The sequence below is a fragment of the Cottoperca gobio genome, chromosome 2, assembly GCF_900634415.1.
Source record: "Cottoperca gobio chromosome 2, fCotGob3.1, whole genome shotgun sequence".
Taxonomy (NCBI): domain Eukaryota; kingdom Metazoa; phylum Chordata; class Actinopteri; order Perciformes; family Bovichtidae; genus Cottoperca; species Cottoperca gobio.
The window spans coordinates 6,766,887-6,794,796 of NC_041356.1; the positions used below are offsets into that span (position 1 = coordinate 6,766,887).

The 27,910-nt window shown below is 40.9% G+C and overlaps 1 protein-coding gene and 1 long non-coding RNA gene across 2 annotated transcripts in view; both read left to right on the forward strand.

Moving 5' to 3' along the window:
- LOC115017632 (uncharacterized) overlaps positions 1–21,305 on the forward strand; it is a 71,116-nt gene extending 49,811 nt beyond the window's left edge. Inside the window, exons 3-5 of the long non-coding RNA XR_003833266.1 lie at positions 14,081–14,123; positions 14,204–14,375; positions 19,573–21,305. This is a non-coding gene — a long non-coding RNA (uncharacterized LOC115017632). The remainder of the gene's footprint in view (positions 1–14,080; positions 14,124–14,203; positions 14,376–19,572) is intronic.
- A 787-nt stretch (positions 21,306–22,092) lies between these two features.
- On the forward strand, positions 22,093–24,329 carry sox1b (SRY-box transcription factor 1b). The gene has a single exon (XM_029446259.1). The coding sequence runs from the start codon at positions 22,721–22,723 to the stop codon at positions 23,780–23,782; it is 1,062 nt and encodes a 353-aa protein (XP_029302119.1). The 5' UTR covers positions 22,093–22,720; the 3' UTR covers positions 23,783–24,329.
- The last annotated feature ends 3,581 nt before the right edge of the window (positions 24,330–27,910 follow it).

Sequence of the window (27,910 nt, forward strand, 5' to 3'; positions counted from 1 at the left end):
TTATTGTCAAAAAATCCCATTTTATACCTTTGTCTAAAAACTATTAAAAAGTTCCCTTATTAAAATGTCACTTTAGGTTATTATGAATCACACAATCACCGTCCTGCTGCATTTAATTATCCCTGGAGCGCTAAATCCGCAGCTGCAAATAGTCCCCAACATATGCAGCATTTACTCCCGTTTGAGTAACTTGTCTCAGAAACCAAGAAATGACCTTTTCAAAAAAAAAGTATAAATTGTGACCCGTGAGTTTCGTGCTCAGTGTCACAGACGGACGACACACACCGGGTTCTGGTCTTTATGGGACTTATTGACAATAAATGTTGACATTTTGTTGTTCTGATCTAAACATTGAACTTGAGAAACTTGATCAGGTTTATGTTATGAATGGAAATGCTGTCGTAGATATAGATATTCAATCGTATATAACATAGGACAGTATCACATCCTTACATTTAATTGAATCAGATATTTGGTATTTTTGTAGTAGTTGTCATTTTAAAGAACCTTTGCCAGTTACTCGGCTAATTGTTCCAGCTCAACAACACAACAGGAACTCTTTTTTCTTCCTATCTTATAATCCATGTGACAGCTGGTGGTTGAATCGCTCGCTTCTTCTCTTAATTAACGAAGCCATTTCATGTTTGAATGTGTTACAGGCAGATACCTCGAATCTTACATTTGTTAATAATCCATAAGGAAAATAGTTTTTCTCTGTAAATCACTAATTTAGATATTCATAAAAATGAAAGAGGGAGAGTTCTTCCTCAATTTCAGTTGAGGTGAGGGGCCTTGTGTGTGGTTGTGGATATGATATAATGCAAAATATTACATAATATTTATTATATTATATATAATGTGCTATATAAAGAGAGAAGTGTTAACCTGCACAGAGAACCAGAACAAACTGGCAGGGCAGTTGGTGGTAATAGACGTATGACAGGAAGTGTTTGAGGCGTGGTCCTGCTCCTGAACGTGGGTTAAAGGACCCAACCATCAAATAAAATAGAATTATAATTGTTGCCCTCATCCTGCGGCGGCTCGTTGGCTATTTGTCGGGGCCAAGGTCCATTTCAGATGTTATCAACAGGCGGTGCTAGCAGTGTGTGTGTGTGTTCGGGATTTATGTTCATAAAAATACGCTCATGTTGTCTGTCAGACTGAAAGAAGCGTAATGGACATCTTATCAGTGCGGAGTGACAGTATGTGCTACGACATAGAACGTGTGTGTGTGTGTGTGTGTGTGTGTGTGTGTGTGTGTGTGTGTGTGTGTGTGTGTGTGTGTGTGTGTGTGTGTGTGTGTGTGTGTGTGTGTGTGTGTCAGAAGGAATAGACTGCTGACAGCACAGTGATGAGATGATAATGTATGTTCTTCAGGCTGAAGACAGAATGATGGACACGGCTGTTTCTTTCTCTTATCCTGATCATCTGTCCAGTCGGACGCTCTGTAGGCTTCACACAGTCGAACTAAATACTTACCTGACACACACACACGTGGAGGAAAGTGTGTGTGGGTGATGGATGAGAGAGTCCCTGTGGCAACACACTGAAAATCAAATGTCAGATTCAGATTTCAAAAACATGCTTGTAAGCAAAAGTAAGTTTTCAAGTATTCATCTCGTGCTTATACAATATGTCGATCGCCAGAACATTTTCCAGCAACTATTTAGATAATTGATGAATCATTTAAGTCACTTTTTATAGCAATAATGCCAAATACTAGCTTCTTATTTGTGATGATTTGCTGCGTATCTTTGTCACATCTTGTGACGACTACACAGGAAGCCGGTCCACCACTTTGTGTCGGACTGAAATATGAACTAGAGGTTGATTGCCATGAAAGTTTGACCCTCTGCTCCCCTGATTTTGAGCATTCTTTAAACTGAAGATAAACGCTAAATAACTGTTATTTAAGTCAGTACCGTTAATTTCAAAAACTAACCTTAGCTTGTCTTCTTAGCGTTTCACTTTCAACCTGGATAGAGTCAAACCAAACTGAGGTTAGTGTCATCACCCCCCCCCCCCCCCCCCCCGAACCCCCTTACTCCTCCCGTTGTCCTCCTGTCATGCTCCTGATCCCTCCATCGCTGTCTCGTCACCCTAAGCAACCTCTCCATCTTATTGTCGCGCGGCTGCTATCTGCGTCTTTGTGGCTCTGATGAGGGTCAGCAGGTCAGCGAGGGCTTGTCATTAGCGGGGAGCGTGCACGTACATGTGCACACATGTGAAGTGTGTACACAAGATAATAAGGTCCTTTAATGACCACTGAGAGGAAATTGTAGCAGAGAGGGAAAGTAGTAGAACAAAGCATTTCAGGTAGAAATACATGAATGTATAAGGAGAAAAACGTAAAGGAATTAAATGATGTACAAATGTGTGTGAGACTTGAGACTGTGGCAAATGTATGTATGTTTACAGTAAATGTAAATATGCAATTAATTGTAAGAGTTTTCAGTCTATCAAATATGGAGATTGTCTGCTTTAATCTGTTTTATACCCAATTAAGCTGATAAAACAAGACATATAGAGACATCACCTTGGCTTCTTTGAAACTGGGATGGCTAATTTCAGAGTATTTAGTTACTTCAGGCTGCTGTACTTTGTACTTACTTTTATCTGTCTGTGTGTCTGACTGACTATACCTGTTGAGCCTCTTTCTCCAAAAGCCACAATGTGAAAGTGCAGTCAAACTACATCTAGAGTAGAAACATTAGTGTATAGAAGTGAGACAGCAGACCTTTGTTTTCCACTATTAACCAAGACTACAGTCTATATCTAACTCTTAACGGCCCTGTCACACGTATCCGTATGACAGAAACTTATGCCGGCGCAAACGAAAATACGTCCAACTTTTCATCGGATCGGAAAAGTGAACATATACAGATACGCATGTCTAGCGCATCACTTCCTAATACAAAATGTATCAGACGAATGCATACGATATACAAAAATATAGCGTATACAAAATATCGGCAACACGCTGTTTTACGTTGATATAAGGTAAGGCAGTATTCGTTAAGAGCAGGCGGTGTTATGCTGGGGCGCGTTGTTGAACGCTGATGTTTTGAGCATGTTCAAAATTACCGGACGTACCCGACGTGTGCTTCATAAGATATGCAGACGTTACGTGACGTTAGACATACGTGAATACGGAATATGTACGTGAATACTTACCTACATAAATATAGTACGTAAATACCTACTTACGTAAATATAGTACGTGTATACCTGCGTGACTACGTTAGAGGTACGTTAGATATCGGCTACGTCGGCTGACGGTGAATCCTACAGCCAATGTATCGATAACGAGTGGATAACCTGTTCCTACCCGATGTTAAGATGATGCCTGACGATGGAGTAACTTATTAAACGTGTTTCTACAGTACAGCTAGCGTTCAGCATGTTAGCCGTTCTCCTGCATCAGCATGACGTGAAGCAGATGGCACTTTTCCAGCTGCGTTGTCCAGACGCTCTGATACGTTTTAAATAGGTAAGTGATACGCTATCAATGTTTGACATACGTATAATAATTCGTTATGTATTCGTTATGTATACGTCAGCTATAACACCACTGTGGAAAAGTTGGACGTATTTGGACTCTGACACATTTTGAGCTAATTTTCATATACGCCGGCATGTTTCTGCCATACGGAGCTGTGTATGTCTGCCGTGTTCGGCGTATCGTCTGCGTCCTTCAAACGATCACAACTTACCCTTAATTTATATCAACCTATTGCTGATATTTCGTATGCGCATACGTTTCTGTCATACGGATATGTGTGACAGGGCCTTAACTAAGTGCTTGACGTTGCTTAAAAATAACCACAAAAACATGATCCAGATTACATCTAGTATTGAACATTAATAATTAAGTAATTAACTTCAGGACAATCAAACTTCACCCACAGAAAATCAATGTAGAAGACATGACAGGAAAAAGTCATTTTAATAGCAGCGGATTAAACAACACAGCAGAAAGCATTTAGCAACAAAAGTGAAAAGAAACAGTAAAGAAAATACACACAATTTAAAATGTCATGTAAATAGAGACGGTTATAGTTTGTGTGTTTTCCTGACACATGAAGTAACACAGCGAGGCTTTTCACTCTGTTGCTTTCTATGCTGACCAGTTGCTTCCTCTCTCTCTCTCTCTCCCCCCCCCTCTCTCTCTCCCCCTCTCTCTGTCTCTCTCATTCTCTCTCCCCCCCTCTCTGTCTCTCTCTCCCCTCTCCCCTCTCCCCCCTCTCTCTCTCTCTCTCCCCTCTCTCTCACTCTCTCTCCCCACTCTCCCCCCTCTCTGTCTCTCTCCCCCCCTCTCTCTCTCTCTCCCCCCCCTCTCTCTCTTCTCTCTCTCTGTCTCTCTGTCTCTCTCATTCTCTCTCCCCCCTCTCTGTCTCTCTCTCCCCCCTCTCTCTCCCCTCTCTGTCTCTCTCCCCCCTCTCTCTCTCTCTCTCTCTCTCTCTCTCTCCCCTCTCTCCCCCCTCTCTGTCTCTCTCCCCCCTCTCCCCCCTCTCTGTCTCTCTCCCCCCTCTCCCCCCTCTCTGTCTCTCTCCCACCCTCTCTCTCTCTCATGCTTTATCTAATTCAGCCCAACAATAGGAAACTGCTGATGTAGTAAACAAACAGCATCCAGAGCTGTCCACCAACCTCCCATGTTATCATTCTCAGCGTAAATGTTGCAAATCTTTCATCTTCAGTAGCGTGTACAATGTTAGACATAAAAACTTGTTAATATATATGAATTTTAACCAAACACATAAATCTATATTGACATAACTTATGTTAAAATGCACTGGAAGTGTGTGTGTGTGTGTGTGTGTGTGTGTGTGTGTGTGTGTGTGTGTGTGTGTGTGTGTGTGTGTGTGTGTGTGTGTGTGTGTGTGAGAGAGACTACAGCTCATTGTGCTGGATGGTAATGAGAGCTGCTTGGCGTGTGCTGCTACCATTGCTGGGCTTGTTTGTTTAGGTGCTGGTGTTCTGCATGTGTGTATTTACATACATGTGTACACATGTGTGTTTGGATGCCACTATTTGTTCAGCTTCGCCTGCTTTCTCAAGGTTACCTCATCACAGCCAGGAGACATAATAGTGGTGTGTGTGTGTGTGTGTGTGTGTGTGTGTGTGTGTGCGTGTGCGTGTGCGTGTGCGTGTGTGTGTTTGCCTCGGGGAATAGAATCTAGAGTAAACACACATGTCCGTCTCTTTCCCAGGTGGAGTTGGATGAATGAATGGTCTGAGTTATATTGACAAGCTAACCCACTGCTCGTGTGTGTGTGTGTGTGTGTGTGTGTGTGTGTGTGTGTGTGTGTGTGTGTGTGTGTGCGTGTGAGAGGTTTGAGTAGTAGCTTGTGCCCACAGTTCATTACATCCCCAGTTGCAGTTGTCAGTTAAACTAAGTACAGAGAAATATTCTATCCAGTTATTATACTGTATTATTATACTGCCACTTAGAACAGGATTATCATAACACTGATTAAGCATTATGCTTACTACCATTTGTGCTCTTAGATGCCTTTGAAACTAAAACTTTTCAATCTTAAACCTACTTCAGACCTGTTTCATTGTGATAAACAGAAACACAGTTCAGTTTGAATCAGGTTAATATCACTTATATACGCACTTTTTTAATGCTGCAGCAAAACTTTATCATTTATAGCAGCGGTGGGGGACCATTTGATCCGTCCCTCGAGGTAATTCATAAACACACGCAAAAAAATCCACTAGAAAAAGAAAAAATACAAATCTAGATAGCAATAGAATGAAACGGTTGCCTGACTGTTTTTCCTGGCCAAGGTCAGGGTCCTTGAACACAACACGAGCGGAACGTGTCATCACGTGGTCACGTCATGTAAAAAACTTCAATATTAAACGAGACTGTCGTTGACGTCAGTGAATGCAGCGTGGCGAGTGTAATACAGAGAAAGGTGGATGCAGATTATTTCTCTGAGGAAGTAAAAGTTCAGTGTGTCTAGTTTGCACGGACGCGCACAATAACAACAAATAATCTCGAGCGTCATTACTGCACGAGCTGAAAGGACGAGTGCGTTTGGATAAAGTTAACGCTCTTCGGCGGAGTTTGGCCCAACAAGCCCAACAATATGTTCTTTTGCTGTGACCAGATACATTTCTCCGTTGTGGGACTAATAAAGGATTTCTGATTTCTCATAAAACAGAAAGATACAGGATAAAAAAAGTTGCTTTTTTGCACAGCATAAAAGAAAAGTGAAATGAATGGGCTGTGTCTTAAAATAATTGCAAAGGTTATGAGTTCAATAATTAGTATGGCTCTCGAAGGATGTTGTAAAAAATAGAATGGCCCTTGATAGGAAAAAGGTTCCCCACCCCTGATTTATAGCAAATGATTTCATGGACCCCCTGACAGAGGGCCACGGAGCTCCCTTTGAGAATCCCTGACTTACAATATGGCTCTCTCCTTTTGAACCATGCTGAAACTAGAGTATTTCATTTGTTTCTATTTAAATGTCAAAATCATAATTAATAAAACGCTAACTTGGTCTGGTGTGACCAGTAGCTTATTGGCTTATGTAATATTAGCAGGCCTCAGAAAGAGATTACTTTCTATAAATTACTTTTTATTATTAATAACCACTAAGTTAATGACTTCTCTGCTCATGCTGCTGTTCCACTTTGTTTTAGGGTTATCATTATTATTCTGTAATTGTCACCACAGTGCCTGCTGTTCAGAAAAAAGGTCGTCTTGGCTCATTTTAAAGCTATTAATCAGATAATGAATCATGAAAAAAAGTAAATAAGTTGACTAACACCAGCGTGTTTGGCTCTAGTGAAAAGCTAAACACATGATGTTGTCTTGAACCATTTAGCAGTTTTAAGCTGAGCTCAATGTTGAAGCAGGAAGTCATTACATAACATTACTGTGTTCCCAAAGTTTAGCAGTTAACTTGGTGAGTACTATGTTCTCCTTACTGATAGAAATCATGGCCAAAACTATGAAAAAAGTTGTATTAAACTGGAATCCTCCTTTTAAAGTTGACATCGAAAGAGTCAACAGTGCACCATGGTTAACGTATATACAGTAGTCTAATCCTCAGAAGAATACGTACTCATTGTTGACCCTCATTATTCACAGGGTATGCTAACGTGTTAGCATGTAGCAGGGAAACGAATGATCTGTTTTTGGTACATTTTGTTCTCTTTAGACAATCTATCAAAGTCTAACGGGGTAAACAGGGGCACGAGAGAGAGACATGATGCATCGAGCTGCTGTGATAACGTCTCTCTCTCTCTCTCTCTCTAAAAAGAAAGGATAAAGGGCCTTTTCTCCGTCCCACATGCCAGGCAACTCCCAGTGGCCTCTCTGTTGACACAGCCGCCACAATGGGAACTAAAGGCCTCCCAATGCCTCCCATTATGAGCCTAACCCAGGGCCCAGTCGCTGCGCTGCAGGGTTATCCAGGGCAGGGCAGCCAGCATTGGCCAAAGCCCCCTTGAATATTAGCCTGGATATATAAGACTACCCCCCCCCCCCCCCCCTGCTGCATTGTTCAGCCTTATTCTGCTCCCACAATGGGACATCACACTTTGGAAGTAATTTTCAAAAAGGGGAAGCCAATCAAAAATAATGGCACTTATTGTTTCTCTTTTGACACACATTGCTGAGCGGCCTGCCCCTCCCTCGTCTGTCGCGTTCTCTGCCTGTGTAGCCCTAAACCCCGGGGTTCATTCACGTCTATTATACGGGACAAATTAAATAAAAACCCAGTATGGGTCGGAGGGGAGCAGAGAGCCACGCTGGCTGTCAGCGGTGGTGTTGGAAAGAGTCAGGGCTGGGAGGAACGCCATGGAGGGAAGGGCGAGGGCAGGAAGGGAGGCAGACAGGCCCAGGTGGAGGGATTGTAAAAGACATGGCTGCTGAGAGTAGGGACACAGTTCAGTTGTTCTTATTACAGCAAGTTATCAGGGAGGGTTTCACTTTCTGCTGTTGATGGACACGTTGAGTTCTGCAGGAATGTAACTAAAGACGCTACGTCTAAGAGTCAGGGGAACATCACTTGGAGATTGTACGCTTGGCATCCATTTCTGTCTCCTCCATACTCGTCCCTTCTCTTGAGGAAATAGAGAGACAAGAGTGGAAATAGCAGCGCTCTTCTCCCTCTGGATGGATATATCTCCTGCTTTCTCCCATGGATAGATGGATGCCTGGTAAAAGGAGGGAAGGTATGTTGCTACTTATCAAAGAGGGGAGGGCCCTTTGAGGCACAAAGGTGTGTGTTGCACAGGTGGTTGAGGTTCATTGGCTAATGATCAGCTGCGTTCTTAGTAAATGTTGCTGTTCCTTTAGGTCTCCATGTGGGAGATTCACGTTTAACCTGAAGCTGAAAAGTGTCACTCAAAATCGGCGTTGACAATTTGTTTTTCTTGTGACACAGAAGAATGACTTTCACTACCTGTGCACAGATACTATAAAATGGCTTGTACGTCATTTGCATATTGGTGGGAAAATAATAACACAATCCGCATGCAGCAGCAGCAACGCCCTGCACAGAGCTACTGTACAACTCGAATCTGCAGCTAAAGAAATGTTTTTGTGAGTCCCGCTGGCTGACTGTGGTTTTTTGATGTATTAGCTGGAGGTGGAATTGGAAAATCACGTGTCAGGTTTAGTTGTGCGTTGCTTTTAGGAAGCTCTCAACATGACTGGATTCACATGAGTGCATGAATAGTTTTAATATCACAATTGGTCTCTTTATTCTGGTTTCAGTGGAGATTTTAACTTCCCATGATGATCTAAATGCTCCAGAAGTTGCTTCAGTGGTTTGCAGTCTAGACTTGTGTTGCTTTACAGCGAAGCCTTCTATGAACTGTGAGCAGTTCAGGTAGAGTTGTCAGATCTCTTCTTTTTGAAAAATAAAACTCCCCAGCATTTTAGAAAAGTAAACACAGTTGTGTGTAGCAGAAATGTTATTCCCTCTTCTTTCCCATCTTGTGTCCCCTCCTATTTATCATGTGATCTTTTGGGGGGGACCAGACCCACAGGTTGGACAACCTGATAAATAAATATTTAAAACAATTCAGATACATCTAGGTTTCATATAACTGTTGTTCAACTGTATTTCAGACGACATTTCAACATGTAGCAGCTTCTGACTGCAGTTTGATATACATATTATAGTACATATAGTACATATTATAGTACATATTATAGTACATATAGTACATATTATAGTACATATAGTACATATTATAGTACATATTATAGTACATATTATAGTACATATAGTACATATTATAGTAAATATAGTACATATTATAGTACATATAGTACATATTATAGTACATATAGTACATATTATAGTACATATTATAGTACATATTATAGTATATTATAGTTCATATTATAGTACATATTATAGTATATTATAGTACATATTAGTACATATTATAGTACATATTATAGTAGATATAGTACATATTATAGTAGATATAGTACATATTATAGTATATTATAGTTCATATTATAGTACATATTATAGTATATTATAGTACATATTAGTACATATTATAGTACATATAGTAGATATAGTACATATTATAGTACATATTATAGTACATTATAGTACATATTATAGTATATTATAGTACATATTATAGTATATTATAGTACATATTAGTACATATTATAGTACATATTATAGTAGATATAGTACATATAATATAGTACATATAATATAGTACATATTATAGTACATATTATAGTACATATAGTGTCTGAACTGCAGTTTCAACATTTGTAACCTATACCTAAACTTTCAACCTTATCCGGCCAAGTTTTTACCTAGATGTCTTTTGCTCTCAGTGCTCTCAGTGCTCACTGTTGCTCACTGTTGCTCAAGTATTAATTGTGCCGTGAAGAGAAGGAAAGCTAAATATTTGAGCTTTAAATGAACAGGAAGACGGACGCAGTAGGTAGAGGGTGGGTAGAGGAGAACAGTGCAGCTGCAGCACAGGCAGAACGAGAGAGAGGACGGTGACGTAAGGGACAGGAATGGAAAGAAAGGAAGAAGAAAAGGTTGTTGAGGGAGGGGAGGAAAGGGCAGGTGGAGGAGAGCTGCTCTTTGGGGTCTTTGAAAGCAGCAGGTCCAGTGGCTGGGAGCTTGACCCCATTTAGGACGAGCGAGAGACAAGGAGAAGAACTGTGAGAGAGGGAGAGAGAGTGAGAGACTCCTCAGCCCTGCACTTAAAGGCCCTCCCCAGGAAGTCCTCATTCTTCCCAGAGCCCGACACCCCCCACCAACAGCAGAGAAAACTAAGGAAAAAGCCCTCATTTAGGAAGAGTGGAGGAGAGAGAGAGGACCCCCGTCCTCCTCTGGGGTGGGGGGGGGGGGGTCCTGATATTAAAACTTCCCCTCAGCGGGATGGAGAGAAATGTCAGCAAGAAGGAAAGGTTTAGTGTCTTTTATCATTTGATTTGGAGATGGATTTGTGTGTACAGAGCTTGTAATCTACCTGTTTGACCTTTTCTGCATTTTGCGATGTTGAATTCAAAATCGAGCGATCTATTGTTTCCACTGATCGACAAGATTCACTTCTTTGTTTATCTCAAGGAGGACACGGGGAAAAAACTGAGTTTCAAGTCAATGTGATTCATTTTGACAGCGGTGGAATGTAACTCAAGTGTGCTTGAGTATTTACATGTTCTGCTACTTTATACTTCTGCACCACATTTCAGAGGAACATGTGTACTTTATGTATTTATTAAACAGCTGTGGTTACTAGTTACTTTGTAGATTTAGATGTTGTATCCAAAACATATGAGCATCTTATAAAATATGATTTCTTGTTGACAGATTAAACTAAAATGTGCAATCAAAATGCTGCATATTACACATGTTAATGCATCAATATTAATATATATTAATATTTCTGACAGGGGCCATCTTGCTGCATAATAAGTACTTTACTTCTTGTACATTTTGCTTAAAATGCGTCTGTACTTTTACTTAATTAGTATTTTTCACATGGTGTGCATTTCTCTGGTTCTAAAGTGTTACCTTCCTATAATCAGAGACGACACTAGACTTGAGTTGGGTTCAGATTTAGATCTGGTCAGCAAAATACCCGGATATGGGCTCAGAGGCTAACGGAGATCTTTGTTTTTAAATCAGAAAAGAGAAATGTAGATATTATTCAGGTAACAGGCTTCCATGTAAAAGTCTTTCTGATCGTGTTTTCATGTTTAGTCTCTGCCTCAGCTCAAAGAACTTTCTGCCTCGACAGACTCTTTTTCAGAGGTGTCAGTTAAAATCAGCCAGGATGGTGCTGGTGGGGGTTGAGTGGCAATAGCAGTTCCCCACACACACACACACACACACACACACACACACACACACACACACACACACACACACACACACACACACACACACACACACACACACACACACACACACACACACACACACACACACACACACACACACACACACACACACACACACACAGAGGTGTAGCCTGGCATGTTGAACCTCTCTAGTTGACAGTCAGCTGTTTTCTCTGCTGTTGTGCAAAATTGGCTGAATTGTGTGTGTGTGTGTGTGTGTGTGTGTTTGAGAGACATGAAAATGCTCCCAGCTAGATAAAAAAATAATAATAGTTCCAAAATAATTAAAAATGAAACTTAATTGCAGCTGCGTGATGACACGATGTTTCCTGTTCCAGTGGCGGCCGTCGTCTTTGTGCCTCAGTTGGTCTTTTTCGTAAAGGTTGTTTTCGTAAGAAAGGTGTTGAATGTTTTGCTTAAAGTAATAGAATCTTAACAGTAGATTGAATATTATTATCAGTTTTAATGACTTCATCTCATTGTATGTCAGTTCTGTCAGAGTGCAGCAGGACCAGAGCACAGGAAGTTGGTGTTTCTTTCCTTGAGTCTGACTCAGTTTTGTATTGTTGCTTGTTTTCTAATGAATTGGATCTTAGTCATTGTTTCGCTTGCATCTCAGTTCGTTCTGAACTTTTACTTTTCTGTCCCTCCCAGCAGTTAGTTGGCAAATTAACCATGTATCAAAACACACGCGGTTACTCTCAATAATCCACAGACCTTGTTGTCAGCAGTGTCATGTAGGAACTATTTTATTTAGCTGTGCTTTGTTGTTTTAACCGAACAGTTGATTTTGATGTAACTTGTATAAAGTCATTACAGCTGTACTGTGCTGGAGTACATGTACTTGTTATGTGTGTGTTTGCATTAGCCAGACAGGTTGGACTGATGCTGATCACTTTGATGTGTTCAGTGTGTGTGTGTGTGTGTTCAGTGTGTGTGTGTGTGTGTTTGCATTGGCTGGGACTGGCTGCTCCCTCAGGGGACTATCATTGCTGGTAATCCTCTTCATGCTCGACTAATCTGTTTTTGCCGGGGTCACTCCTGCCTCCCTCCTCTCTCTACCTCACCATCCTTCCTTTTTTCTTTTCACCGCTCCTCAGCGGGGTTCCTCCCTTTCTCCTTACCTCATCTTGCAAAGGTCACTTCTTCATTCTCCCCATGTTTCCCTCCGTCTTTCCTTCCTTCCCCGGCCTCTCTAGCTGCCCTTCTCCCTTTAATAACACTAATGTTATTACACAGAGAATCAAAGCTTTCTTGTTTACCTCCCGTCCATCTGAAAATCAAACTAATAATGAGAGATTAGGGATCTTCTCTCCTCCTCCTCCTCCCCTTCTGTCCTCCTCACATCATCTACCCCTTCCTCTACGTCACTTGTGATCATTTGACAATGTGAAGCTATGGAGGCTGATACAAACTTCTTTAGGGAAATATGCTTATTGCTTTTTTTCAGAGAGTGATATGAGAAGATATCAATTGTATGTCGGCTGGAGTCAGGATGTAACCAGGTGAAATCTCACTTACTTCCTCTAGAGCTCCTCTCAATGTGGAGATACCCGAAAAGGCAAAGTACCATCTACAGGCTTCAGTGTTAAAGAAAATACGCCTCCCAACGGCTCTAAAGCGCTCCATTCTGGAACAGTGTGTGGTTTTAGAGAAGTTATGTGCTGTAACTATTTCTTCACGCCCATATCCATCCGCCCAGTGCTTCTGCGCAGCGCCTACAGCTACAGCACGTGTTGTCGGATATTAGATTATTCCGTATTTACTATATAATATTAATATATAATTTACCCTCCACCATTTCATTTGAGAGTGAACTGTATGCACTCTTTGGTGCCCTTAAAATTCCTACAAGGGAATGAAAAAAGTATTTTCTGCTAACAATCCCACAATGCAATTTTACAGATGCAAATTACAGTTCAAATGGTGAGGTTTCAAAAATGAAAAATAGCTGTGTCCCTCCGTCGAGTCTTAACGCTAAGCTAGGCTAACCACGTCGAGACGGCAGCTCTTAACAACAAACATAAGACATCCTCTCATCTCACTCTTGAAAAGAAAAGTGAATTCCCCAATATGTTGAAGCCATATTTTAGAATTGATCAGCTCACTCCTCCATCTCTTCCTCTCCACTTGTATCCTGATGTCCAATCATCTCCTTGTCCTTTTCAACCCTTCAGCTTACCTCTGCTCTCACCACTAACAAAACCACAATCAGATTTCTTCCCACCTGACACACACAAACTCGCCGTCTAATCATATTTCTTCCTATCTAGAAGCAATCAGTGATAGTGTTGGCTGCTCCCGAGCGCTTTGACAATGCTGACAGAGAGAGGGAGGCTGCACATGCTCTAATTAAATATAATGTATGTGCTGATGTGTGTGCGTGTTTGACCAGCCTGTAGCAGATGGGAGAGTGACGGGCGGGAAACAAAGGTTTGATTTGGAGAGCTCAGCTGAAAGTATTAAAGGTCAAAGCAGGTTGTGATCAGCTCTGCTGCACATTAACATATCATTAGTCTTTTTTTTCAAACAATCTTTCCCCAAAAAAATTCTGATTTGTCAACTATATATGCAAATCAACTATAGTTAATATATGGTTACATTTAGGCGACTAACACATTGAGCTAACATGGATGTAGTAAACATTGCAGGATTTAAAAACGGGTCTTTGCAAATGTTTTACAAAATCATGCAAAATGTAACTTTTGTTTCTTTACACAGTGCTGAAGGAGACAAGAACTGTGATGCACATGGACCAAACATGGTAGCTATCAAATCAAGTTGCAGCAGTGTAGTACTAATAAACTTTGAATGTGATGCAAAAATGATTCTCTTCTCCCCCAGATGAGTGCGGAGGGAGACGGAAGGAGTTAAGTTTACCACCGGGGGAGGATAGTTCTTTCTCTTCCAGACCAGACATTGATGTCGTCATAACCCTTTATGTTTATCTCTGGGAAACGCGGGGGAGGACAGCCCTCTCTCATCTCCCTCACCGGGCTCTGATGTCCTCACAACGGTGAGGATTGGAACCCGGGGCTGGCGCCTCCTTAAACCGGGATCTTTACAACCACGCCACCAATGTCACGCGCACTCTAAGATGTTTTTTTCTCATATTTAACTTCTTCATTGTGGGAGTCGGACCTCTTAAAATCACCGCACCTCACAAGGCTCAACATGTCCATTCATTCATCATGATGTCCTCACAACAGCGAGGAGTTGAACCCGGGTCTGACAGCTTCTACCACCACGTAACTTCTCAGCTACACTTAGAGAAGGGAGTTGGACTTCTTAAAATCTCTGCACCTCACAAGAATCAATTTAGTACATCTATCTCAGATTAGAACCTCACCACATGAGATTTGAACTCACACCCTCCAGACTTCTGACCAGCGTGTTATCACCATGAGCTGTCTGATCCAACACACCTGACCTCTGTTTGGTAGAACTTTGACTCTTCACTTTGGGTTTTGGATTTCTAGATTCACTACAGCTGGTAGGGATTGGAACCTCAACCTCATAACAAAGCTATAGCTCAGGCTGATAGAAGAATGGTTGTCTGTGGATTTGATCCTCATGTGGTGCAGTGAGTTTTATTGTCTGATATCTAAAATGAAATACACAAAGAAACACTAATCTGAAGTCGAGCTGACAGCTGAATGCTTGGAAGCAAGTTCAACATATTAATGGGCCGGGGTTTGTAGCGTATGACCAATCACAAACAGGGACAAGTGTGCTGTTAGCAGAGCGGCATATTTTACAAATGAAGAGCAGAACTACAATATTAGACATTAATGCAAAGAAGTTAAACACAGAATCCATGCTAAAAGCAAGACAGTGACAAGTGATAAATGGAGGAAGGACAGCTGGCGATTAGACAAAAAAAAGATTTCATTACCTTGCATCTTTGCACGAGTAATATTACCTTAAGATCCGCTCACCGAGCTGTGATTGGTCAGCAGACGGTGCTTTTACACAAGTTGATCTCTTATCTCGAACACGCTCTGGAGCAGATGAGGTGTGCAGCATAAGTTACCATGGCGATCTAACTCGGTAAGAAGTGAACCACCGTCGTGGGGTTGAACCTGAAGTTACCTCGCTGACCCCACATCCTGCTTCGTAGTACAGGCCTCTGGGGTTGCTCTGACATCTAAAATGAAGAAGTCAATACGCAAAGAGCAAAGTTCCACATGAGACAGGAAGTGTAGAGGTACGGAAGCAGGCGTACCATATTATGACTTTTTAAATATGTATTTGTTTATGACATTTTATTTGAAGTTTTTATACTATACTATGACATTTTTATGACATTTAGGACACTATATTGTTTTTTAATATATTATTTTTATGACAATATTATTATGTAATTAATGGCATACTATACTATGACTTTAATGACATTTTATGGGACTTTTTGAATGGCATACTATATTATGAAGCTGTTTTCTGAGCTTTTCATGATATTTGTATGGCCTACTATATTGTACTTTATTATTTAATGGCAATCTCGATTTTTTCATTCTTTATGACAAAGACATTTACAAAACATATAAAGTCTCTTCAACATTTTTAATATGTTTGCACAACCCAAAACACAGGTAAGTATATATATATATATATATATATATATATATATATATATATATATATATATATATATATATATATATTGGGTCATACATTCATCATCTGATCATGTGATCACAATGTGCCTGGTGTCATGGTGACAAGGACTTAAAATGGACTTACATTTATTAACATTTAACGCCCTTTAAATCGCAAAATTATAATATTAAATGGAAACCTTCACTGTCTGTCAGTCGGTGACAAAAAAAAACAAATAATAAAATACAAAATAAATAAATACTTACTCTTCCTTACTTACTCTGAGTCCATCATCCTCGTCTTCGACCTCGTCTCCTGATGAGCCTCCCTCTGCCTTCTCCTGCTGCTGTCATTGAAATATAAAAGTCACGTCATCGTATAGTAAACGTTCAGTACACCATCAACATGTCATAATATATTATGTCATAAAAAGTCATAGTATGCCATAAAAATATAAACATTTAATGCACAACTTCTACATCAAACTGGGAGCCCCTAACAAGCGTCTGTCAGCTTAGGAAACGACTTGTGGAAAGCCTCTGGTTGCATGGCAACACGTGGCACCAGTCATCAGTTAGCTAAAGTTAGCGATTTCGGTGGACAACTCTGCAGTTTAATGTGGAAGTGAGATGGAAAACATACTTTGTTTTTATGTGTGCACTTTTCCTGAGCGTGACAGAATTAAGCTTATGGAAAATGAATAAAGTGTGATATGTAGCGCTCGGGTTTGGTGCGTCTCTGCACTGTTATTGAAGTCATACTGTGTCTGTCTCCCTCTAGTTCAGAACATTGCTGCAGGGCCTATTAGTGATGAGAGATGTTGCCGCTAATTGTGAAAGTACTCGAAAAAAGAGATGCTGTTGAAAATTAGGCCTTGTTCACATTCTGAACTCAATGCTGAACTTTCCTTTTTTTGGCACGCATGGAACATATGTGCTGTCCAAAAAGGAAAGAACAGCTTAGGGTTGGTTGTGTCTCTTGAGACTGCTGTAAGATGGTAAGATCTGTGTGAGAAATGTTAGAATAAATGCTCTAGAAGCTCCGGTGTAAACGCAGACTCCTCTGCCTGAAGCCTGGGCTGTCTGGCAGACAGGCGAAACCCATTAGCAAGGCTCTGTTAGCGATCGTCTTGTAAACCGAGACCCCGGGCATTCATTAGGCATCAATCAAAGGACGAGGTGCGATGATTAAATGATGAGTGCAAATGCTTAACAGTGTTCGGTACACCGGGCCACTTTACTCTGACACTTGAAAGTGGGGGAAAATGGATGGAAGAAAGATGATGTTAGTCTCCATGTAGATGGCTGCAACTGGTTAATTTATTCATGGGAGTTATTAAAGAAAGTGAATTTCAAAACCTTGAAACCAAAGCTTGATGATTCCCACATGTGCTGTTTGGAGCAAAGGGAATTCATTCGCATTGGCTCCTAGTAATCATCGTTAAATTACTCTCAATTCAGGAATTCGCAAACTTTGTTCCTCTTTCAAAGCTCAGAGAGCATCAGTGAAGATGAATGAAGCACCAGAACCAAGTTTTGGATCTGTGATGCACGAGAAACTTTCACCAAGCATCTAGTCATAGAGCAGTATACCATTTAAATGTCAGCCTGTCAGGTGTTTTCGTCAGAGCTGTGCTGGGTGTGGTGAACACAAAGTGGGCCGCTTCATCCATCGGTGTTTTCCCCACCTGCAGCGAACACAGAGGCGGAGGAGGGCCATGTTAGAGGCGAATGGAATTAACTGGGTGCAATTAACAGGAACAAAATCACAAAAATCCAACTGAATTTAAATGATTTAAATTAAATATTCTGAATATTTTAGTCTATTAAATGTCAAAATATTATTCAGTTAAAAAGATTTAATTAAACCATAGAAAAAGTCATGGTAAGATATTTATTATGTAATCAGAAAGTCATATTGAAATATACTATTAAAATAAATCATAATATAGAATGAAAACAGTTCTTCTTTCACAGCCGGAAAAAATGAGAATATACAGTCATTTCCCAAGAGATTAGTTAGTTTAGTTTATTTTATATTATAAGTGAACCCACATGATATGCTGAAAAGTTGTCCTTTGCAGTAAGACGAACTTTCAATAGCAAGAAAATACTGTAGTACTGTTAATTACTATTTTCATCATCAACTATGTTAGTGCTGCAATCTTATCCAGGGCACTTAACTTGACATGTCACCGCCTGCTATATGTACTGTATGCATGCATGTGTGTGTGTTAGTGTGCTCCCTGCTCTGTCTGTAAGGCTGAGCTCCAGTAGAGCTGACAGCTTGCTGTGACAGAGAGCCTTAAACAAACCCACCGGGTCGGCTGCTGCACAGGAGAAATGCCTTTGATTCTATTAGGCCTGTGTGTGTGGGGGGGGGGGGGGCCTTCAGGCCTTCAGGCTTAGAGATTTCAGGCCTAATAGCAGCGTGAAGATGAGAAGAACATCCTTACTGCTGTGTTTTATCTCTAAGCACTCTTTGCTCCTCTGCTCTGTCCAGGAGTGTGTGTTGAGAAAAGGAAAGTGATGATATTTTATGCATAATTAATGATCATCAAATGACTTTTAGTATATATTAAAAGTCCATAAATGTTTACTTTAAAGCAACTAACAGATTGGATATTGCTGAATAACTTGACCCAAGACAGAAGCTTAGTTTAACAACAATAAATATTTCTTTATTTTTGTATCATTTATTCATTTAAATAGAGCAGCTCACACAATTGTTCTGATATTTTCCAGGTTCTAAAACTCTTTATGTGCAACATAAAAAGTGAATTAATTTATATTGTGATAGATTTTGGTAGTAGCCAATATGAAAATCAGACAATCATACACACTAAAGCTCTCCACTGAAGCGTACTGTATTGGTGGTGTTTTTTGTTTTAATTGAAGTGAAATGATAACACTTTAATTTAAACAAAGAGTTATTATCTGCAAGTCATAACTAAGTTAATATTGAGAAGGTCTTCAGTGTAGCTCAAGCAGCACAAGGTTGCTTGAGTACACAAAGTTAAATTAAAGCCGAATCACCTTTTTAAACCAAGTGTAAACCAGCCCAGCAGAAGTGCAGGCGGTGTTTCCAGCATTGTCCCATTGGTCCACTTGCTGTTACAAACAATACCTGTCACAGTTCGCTCTCTGGGTATTTCCAGTTAGGCCGTGCTGGCTCAACACTGCTGTCTGGTGACTATCGACAAAATGTGGGTTTCACAAGAAGTAGAAGTCATCTTATTTTACCTCATGGAGTTAAGAGGTGAACATGTTTCACCTTTTTTAAGGGGTTGTCGAGGTTTGAAGAGGTGGAAGTATTTGGTATTTAACTGTTGTTTTCTCTCTAAAAGCAAATAATGTGTGAAGAGTAGGAACAACTAAACCCAACCAGCCCCAAACATCACCCAATCACAGTGTTTGTATCATCAGATCATCAGACTAGAGTTTTTAATGATGCCATTTATTGACCTGTATTAGTTGGGATGTGTGTCTTTAAATACATAGAGGGCGTAATGATGGTCTGATTAATCAGGATAAATGGTATCAATTAAACTATTATTGTTATTTTTATTGTGTTTTCTATCCCTGTAGCTATTTAAATATTGTTTGTTGCAGATAGGGAAATCTCTGCTTCACAAGCTTCATTTGGAAAGAAGAAACCCCGCCCCCCCCCCCCCCCCCAGCAGCACAGCGTTTTTGGGAATATTTGGGAACAATCATTGATCCAAAGTGGAAACAGAAGCTCACATGGAGCGTCATCTGATGTTTCACCGTCCATCTACACACACACAGAAACTGTGAACACAAACAATGTCTTAACTTTTGTCTGCTACTGTAAAAATATATTTTAATCACATGTCCTGTTTTCTCTTTTGACAGCCAATCAAATTGCTTTATTTTAAGCCATGTCTGGTTAAAGCAGTAATGACAACATTATCTTTGCTGCTTAAGTCTCCTTATTATCCAACTGACAAACTTGTACGCATGTCTTTTCCTGCACAAACACTAGACAGCCTATTATCTCCACAACATTGAAAAAGCTGAGCACATGTGCAACTACTTTTTTTTTCTTATGTGTCACTGAATTGATACTACTTCTAATAAACCACTTGGTTGTCAAAACTCAAATAGGTACACTAGATTCTATTTGGAGGCATTTGAGAGGCCCTCATTACTTCAAGAGTGCATCACACACAAACCAAGAAACAATCTAATACAAAGAGCTATGATCTGACGGAGCGGATGATGATGGTGGTGGCCCTCTTTCTGTTCACTTATCAAACAAAGCCAACACACAGGCATCGACTCTCAAAGGTCAACATGTCCTAGACAGTATTGTATATTGAAACCATCCGAATGTCCCTGAAAACATTTTCTTATTAGCTGTCAATTCAGTAATCTATAAAATACCTCAAGGAGAGTTAATTCAATAAGCCTTACAATGCGACAAAGTCCCTGCACATGAAATCAATAGATGAATAGACACTGCATTAGAAAATAAAGCAAAGTGTGGTCACTGACACGTTATTATAAGGTCAATGTGAATTTTTCTGTCAATTCTCTGATTTTATTTACGCCTTAAGGACTCACTTCTGGACTTTCGTGATGCTGTGTATTCTGCGTTTCAAACATACAATGTGCTCGTCTCTGTGTGTCCATGTGTTTCTGTACTGGATGCAAAAAGGCAGAAAGAGAGGAGATTGTCACAGTGTGCGTAAAACAGATCATACAAGCCACTTAACAGCACTATAGCCAACTGGTACAAGGGAGCGAGAGGAAAATCCTGCCATGCCAACGTGCCAATGTAGTTTAGCAGCTCGCTAAGAGGCGGGCAGCACCTGACAGATGCCACTTGGGAGCGTAATCCCAGAGGGCTGAAAAGATCGTCCACATGACGGGAAGCCAGTGAAGCAGGAGGAGACTGGAATACCAAACGACAAATTGCAATGTTAAATGAAATATATATCCACTCCGTCCTTTTTCACTGTGCTTAGAAGCGTCCTATAGAGAGGGACACATTTCTACAAGCGTCTTTTAATTGACGATGTAACATATAGATTAGTTGATTAGTGGGTCGACAAAAATAATAAATCGGGAACTATTTTGATGATCGATTGATTTTCTGAAACATTTTTTGAGCAAAAAGTTAGGATTGTTTGTTGCATGTCTAGTATAATAAGGTCTAAGTGTATTATTATCATTATTTGTATTGGCAGTATTAGAAATGGTATTATTTGATTATTTTTTTTTTAACAATTCAATAACATTAAATTTGACCAGGTATTATTTGTTTGAAAACAGCAATCTCTCCTTTACAGACCTAATAAAAATATATCTTTCAGGAAGAATTTCTTGTCAGAATTGTCCTTGATCCTTATTATAAGGGCAGGAGCAGCAATCCCGGGCCTTTTGCAGCGGGCCTGCAGCTGCAGGTTTATGAATGCACCTTCATTGTTCATTAGTTTATTAAAATGTTATCATTAAAATCTATATTTCCAACATTTGTTATAGGATTACAGTAGTTTCTCTCTGGGGGTTAAATCTGTCCCTCTCTCGTTCTCTCCTGCAGCTTTGGTGAAACAAACAAAAGGGGCGCATTGAATGGCACGTGCTCCGGGCGTCAGTCACCTGTTTCCTAGCAACAGGCACAACAGAAAAGCACCTGTGGCTCTGAATAGGAGGCGGTGGAGCCCTTAGTTGGACAAAAGCCACGGAGAAATTAACAAATATAGGATTTCTTTTTTTATATATACGCTTTTGGTTATGATGTAAAAGAGTCATTTAGCCCCGATAATTAAATCTCAAAATCATAAAGCATATTTCTGATTTGGCATAAGACATGCTAATGAGCTTAATAGGCTACTTCAGTGTTATTAAGTTATTAAGCTGCAAAAGCAGCTCTAAAAGTGTGAATATGGGCAGCAACCCTTTTTTTTTTTTTTTACATTGTTTATCCAGTTTGATACTTTTGTGCTTATAGTTGCTGTGTTGGTGACGATGATCGCTAAGGATATGATAAATCATTGTGCCATTTTAGATTTATTCATTTTGATTTTCATCTCACTTTTAGGCTACTTGTTGTTACATAGTTGCCTGTTTTCTGCCGGTGCGCAGAGCTAACTTTGTTACCAGTAAAGCTTCAGTTTCTGTAACATTGATGTGCTTATATTCTTTACTATTTTACAAAATGATGAAAATATTAGAGCGCACAGACTCTATTGTAGTCTGTGTAACGCAAAGTGCCTCCGTAACATTATAGGAATTATACATTCTACATATGAACTGTTTACATGTTGTGTATGTGTTTAGCTACACACACCAGTTACACACACAAAACAGATGACAGAGGGAGTAATTTTTTAGGTCTCGCGCTCCGACGTCACCAGAACCTCGAGCCCCTGCATGCAAATCACGTCTCCACTCGAGCCTCTCCATTGGCCGTCTCTCGCTCATTTAGCTGCTGTCAAAGCGCGCGGCCCGGGCACGCTCTGGTAACTTTTCCCAGTACAGCTTCAACCAAAGTAAGCTCAAACAACCGGTTTCTATACTTCTCGGCGCTCGCGGATGACAGGGAAAAAGGCGAAAAGGGGAAGTGCGGAGCAAGTTTACCTCTGAGAGGATTTCATCCAGAGACTACAGCAGCTTTTCATCTCTCCGTTTCTTTCACTCTTTATCTCTCATCCTCGGAGGTTTAGCTGCGCGGGCCAGCCTGAATGTTTCTGTGTGTTTGACTGAGAAGTGTTGTTCTACCAAGACCAGGTGAATGTACAGCATCATGATGGAAACGGACTTACATTCCCCCGTGGTCCCCCAGACCAACCCATCCAACCCGGGGGGACACGCGGGAGGAGGAGGCGGGGGCCCCGGCGGCAAAGTCCCGCAGGACAGAATCAAGAGACCCATGAATGCCTTCATGGTGTGGTCCCGGGGCCAGCGGAGGAAAATGGCACAGGAGAACCCCAAGATGCACAACTCTGAGATCAGCAAGCGGCTGGGTGCAGAGTGGAAAGTGATGACCGAGGCGGAGAAGCGGCCGTTCATCGACGAGGCGAAGCGGCTCCGGGCCATGCACATGAAGGAACACCCGGACTACAAGTACCGGCCGCGGAGGAAGACCAAGACGCTTCTAAAGAAGGACAAATACTCGCTGGCCGGCGGGCTCCTCGGCTCACATGTGGGTATAGGGATGGGCGGCGGGCAGCGACTGGAGAGCCCTGGAGGGGGGCACGCAGGTGCAAATGCGGGCTACGCCACGCACGTGAACGGCTGGGCAAACGGCACATACTCTGGCCAGGTGGCGGCAGCAGCGGCGGCAGCTCACGCAATGATGCAGGAGGCGCAGCTGGCATACACGCAACACCCGGGCACCGGAGCTCACCCGCACCACCCGCATCCGCACCATCACCCGCATCACCACCCGCACAACCCGCAGCCCGTGCACAGGTACGACATGAGCGCCTTATCTTACAGCCCCATCTCAAACTCTCAGAGCTACATGAGCGCCTCTCCGCCGGGCTACGGCGGGATCACCGGCTACACTCACCAGCACCAAAGCTCCGGTGTCTCCCCGGTGTCCGGGACGATTGGGGGGCCTTTGGGGTCCCTTGTGAAATCTGAGCCTAGTGTGAGCCCTCCAGTTTCCACGGCGCGTGCACCGCCGTGCCCTACGGGAGACCTGCGGGACATGATCAGCATGTATCTGCCGACCGGCGAGGCGGCGGGGGACTCCTCCGTTCATAGCAGACTGCACGTGCTCCACCCGCAGCACTACCAGAGCAGCGGCTCCACTCCGGTAAACGGGACGGTTCCTCTGACTCATATTTAAATCTCTAAATGTATAAGCACTACAAACCACAACCAAATATTTAAAAACTTAGATGTGGGCGCAGGCTGCTGATGAATTGTAAATTATAGGCGGTTATAGCCATAAAAATGCAATCACTTTGAACAAACCTTTTTTATTGTTATTTTTATTTTCTTTCAGTGATGGATTTTTGTCTGTCCGAGCTAAAGGAAAGCGCATCCGATTTACTTTTGCTCTCTGGAACAGAGCATGCCAAGTTTTGACACGATTTAAATTATAATCCGTGAAGGCTGGTGCATTTTGAAGGTTATTTCTTTCCTAATTTTCTGTGGAATTAAAGGCACCAGCTGTGTGTTTGAGGGATCCCGAAAAACCTGTTTAAAGAGGGAACCGTGTAATAAATGGAGGGCGGTGTGGAAGATGTGTTTTAAAAAAGTTTCTAGGCTGCAATTTAAATTGATTTCCAGTTTTAATGCTTGTAAACATGTGAGTCAGTCGGTGTAATTTGAATTTGTTTTTGTTGTTGTAAAATCTTGTAAATTGTGAATAAATAGGCCTACTAAAAACACTTTTATGCAATTGTATATAATTTACAAAATACCAAGCATCATTTTCGAGTGAACACGAAAGGATTCTGCGCTGAGTTTAACACGTTTTCCAAAAGATTTGTTGGTGGGGTGTTTCTTTTTGCAGGAGATTTAAAAAGGCTCAAGTAAACTGTACCTCCAATATTTAATGTTTCCTTACATTGATCCATTTCTAAAATATATTTACAAATGCTGACAAGCCTATTGTATCGTTGAACTGAACACGAGTTTAATGAATTCGCGGCAAACAGTAAAAATCTGGGTTAAAATGCAAATGACAACCAAAAAGAATAATTCCAACATTACAGGCATGTTTTCTCAGTGATGCACTGCAAAAGATTTGTATTCATCAGTCGGGTCCTTAATTGAGTATTTCTCCTAGGATTAAAACTAATGAAAACATTATCATATTTTGCTTTTTCTTCCTGAGACAATGGAAATATATGTTAAACCTTTTTTTACCCTATTATTTAGCTGGCATTAATCATCAGAATATGCATTTAATCAATATAAATTCATGTTGGACATCATTATGAGCAATGTGTCATATTTAGGTGATGGGAGATATGTGAAGATATGGTATTTTAATTTGGAAATATGATATGAAAAAAAGAAGAAGATATGGCATATAATAGACCTACATTTCTTCCTGAAATTACATTTTTGTTTTTTACATTGGAATTTTCTGTCCTAAGATTATGATATCTGTAATTATAAAATGATGTTTAATATAGTTTTTTATGCCTACACTATATATCTCCAAGACCTGATAACATTTAGGATTCACATCTTTGGTATGTGGATAGTTTATCTGACAGCATGTGACTCAAAGGTTTCACTAAACACTTGTTGGTTGAGGATTTTCTCTCCTTAGAGAGGAAATATTAATGTCCTAATTTTCCATTTGTCTATCATTTCAAAAAGCGGCCACAATTTCTTTCACGCTCTAAACTAAAGTACATTTTCATGTTATTTATCAATGGCAGAACTTACATAGCACATGCAACATAGAAACAAAATAGAGATATAGTCTATTTTTATCATTTATGTTGTTTTATATGTTTTCTTATTTTTTCTTTTTATTTCTAAAATGTTTTCAAGTTGTGAAAATGCATGACAGATTTCTTTCAGAAGATAAATCCCTTTTCCCCTGAGCGAGCCTTACTGTACTCTATTATGGGATCACCTGCATCTAAAGACGTCTTCTCCCAATTAACTTTTCTTTCAGCCCACTTCCACATGCTGACATGTTAGTTTAATATTACACTCATAGGCAACGTTATTGTTTTACCTGCCTCAGGGTCGTGACCTCAGTAATCTAAATCCGACAACATGAGTATCCGCTGGTCAGTGAACTACTAATTCTTCAGTTGGGCCCACTTCAACCCCGCCTCCCCCCGGGTCCCTCACAGGTCCTCAAATCTTACCCCATTCCTCACCCCCAGCATCAAACGTGTGTGTGCAATTCTCCTGGTTGTTAAATTATTTCCTTCTTTACATTTGATGGCTGAATCACTAGAGGGCCCGGGAACGGATGGAGTAGGATGGGGTAGGGAGGGAGGAATGAATGAGGGAGAGGAGGAGGAGAGGGGAGAAGGCGAGCAGAGGAGGTTTTTGTGTTGGAGGAGAATGGGGATTAGTCCTGGTGTAAGCTGGGGCAGCTCGGGGGTCACCACCAACAAAAAGCCCGGCAAACAACACCCCTGGTTTTATCTGACTAATTCCCACTCGGGTCTGGACTTAAAAACAAGAGGGCAACGTGGATGCAAATCACATATAATAAAGCCGTTTCCATGGATGTCAGCTGCTTAAACTGAAGGTATTTATTAGCCCTGAATGATCCATTTAATTCAGTTAAATTCAAATTGCTTTAAATTTATTGGGATTGTCTTTGCTATTAATATGCGAGGGGTTTAACTTCAGAAATTAAATGTGTTTCACTACCTTAATACACAAACATTATAACATATTTACATTAAAGCCAACAAACAAATATGAGCATAGGCTAATTGTAAAAGAATAATGCATAAATATGTTTTTTTCTCATTTGGGGAAGACACATTTAACCACCTCTGTACCACTACATGACTGATGACAATTAATACATGTGAATTATTTTCTCATCGTTTTCCATCCTAACATATCTCAGCTAACTTGTTGGGGATCATTTAAAGAGCAACTTTACATTATGGCTGTTTATTAAGCCCGTAGATCAATTCCACATTTACAGTGATCGCTATGTGGTGGATTGATATGAAGGAAATGAACGGCAAGACTGAAAGGCTGTAAAAGATTTGTTGTGAAGACTTCATGATACATAAACTGACACTAAAGAGATTCAGGCAATATTGATGAAAATACAATTAAAACGGTTGTCAATTATCTATGTGAGGAAATGCTTGTGCATTCTAAAATGTGTGGCAAAGAGATCATCGCTTCATTTTTTAAGGTTTTTGGAGAACTTGTTTTTTGAGGGATCAAAAGGAATTTGAAAATGAAGACATTTTAAAAGAAGAGAGCAAAGAAAAGATTTACATTAGAGGGAAAATAAAGGTATTTGACCCTTTAATTATAACATTACAAGTGTAATAAAGCTGCAATTATTGCCTGAGTTCTGCTCTCGTTAGACTTCTTCATCCATCATTTCTTCAGTAAGATGATACAACACTGGAAGTCGTATACTGTACAACTATTATGAGGAGCATCACTAAACCTCGAGGTATGTCAAGACATTTTCCTTCAAATATAACAAATCCATGACAAATAATATAATCTTCTGAGAAGTGTGATGAATCAAATTATCACATCACATCAGGCCTCACTGGAGCTCAGGTAGGAAGAAATATACAGATGAGGAATATCTACAGCACTGTAAGACACGAATCAGTGTTTGTAATAAGATATTAGTCACAACTAAAGCTCAGTCTGGGCCACTGTTACGCAGGATGCTCCCATACAGGCCCATCACTGAGGCTGGGGCTCATCCACAGCCATGTTTCTGGAAGTTTTCATCCTCTCCTCATGTTCAGATTGGCACATGCTTGGACACCGCTGCTCTGGCACTTCCCACTCCATAACCCTGTGTACCCCCCCCCTCCCCGTCCCGCGTGCTCCCGGTGTCCTAAACGTGGCTAATCGGCATCAGTTTATCACGCCTTCGCATATTTCCCTCCCTCTCCTCCTATAAAAACCCTCACCTCCGACGTTGGACCCGGTTCTGTCATGGGAGATTACGGGGGACCGATTGCACAAGACCGAATGTGGCGCGAGGAGATTAGCCGGGACGCCATAGAAAATAGCAACGGGGCCAACGGATTCCTCGCGAGGGGGCCTTATCGTGCAATTACACGTTGACACGTTTTAACCATTTTTCAGTCTCTTAATCCGAGGGCCCCCTCCTCCCCTTCCCTCCCCCTTCTCTCTCCAAAAGCAGACCTATTGGTGCTGAGGGAGCCTCGCTGCTCTGCCTCTCCATCACTCTGCTGCTGTCTGAAAAGTCATTTTCTCTCTTTATCAGCCACTGTTAATATTTCAAAACATTTAAAAAGGGAAAACATAACCA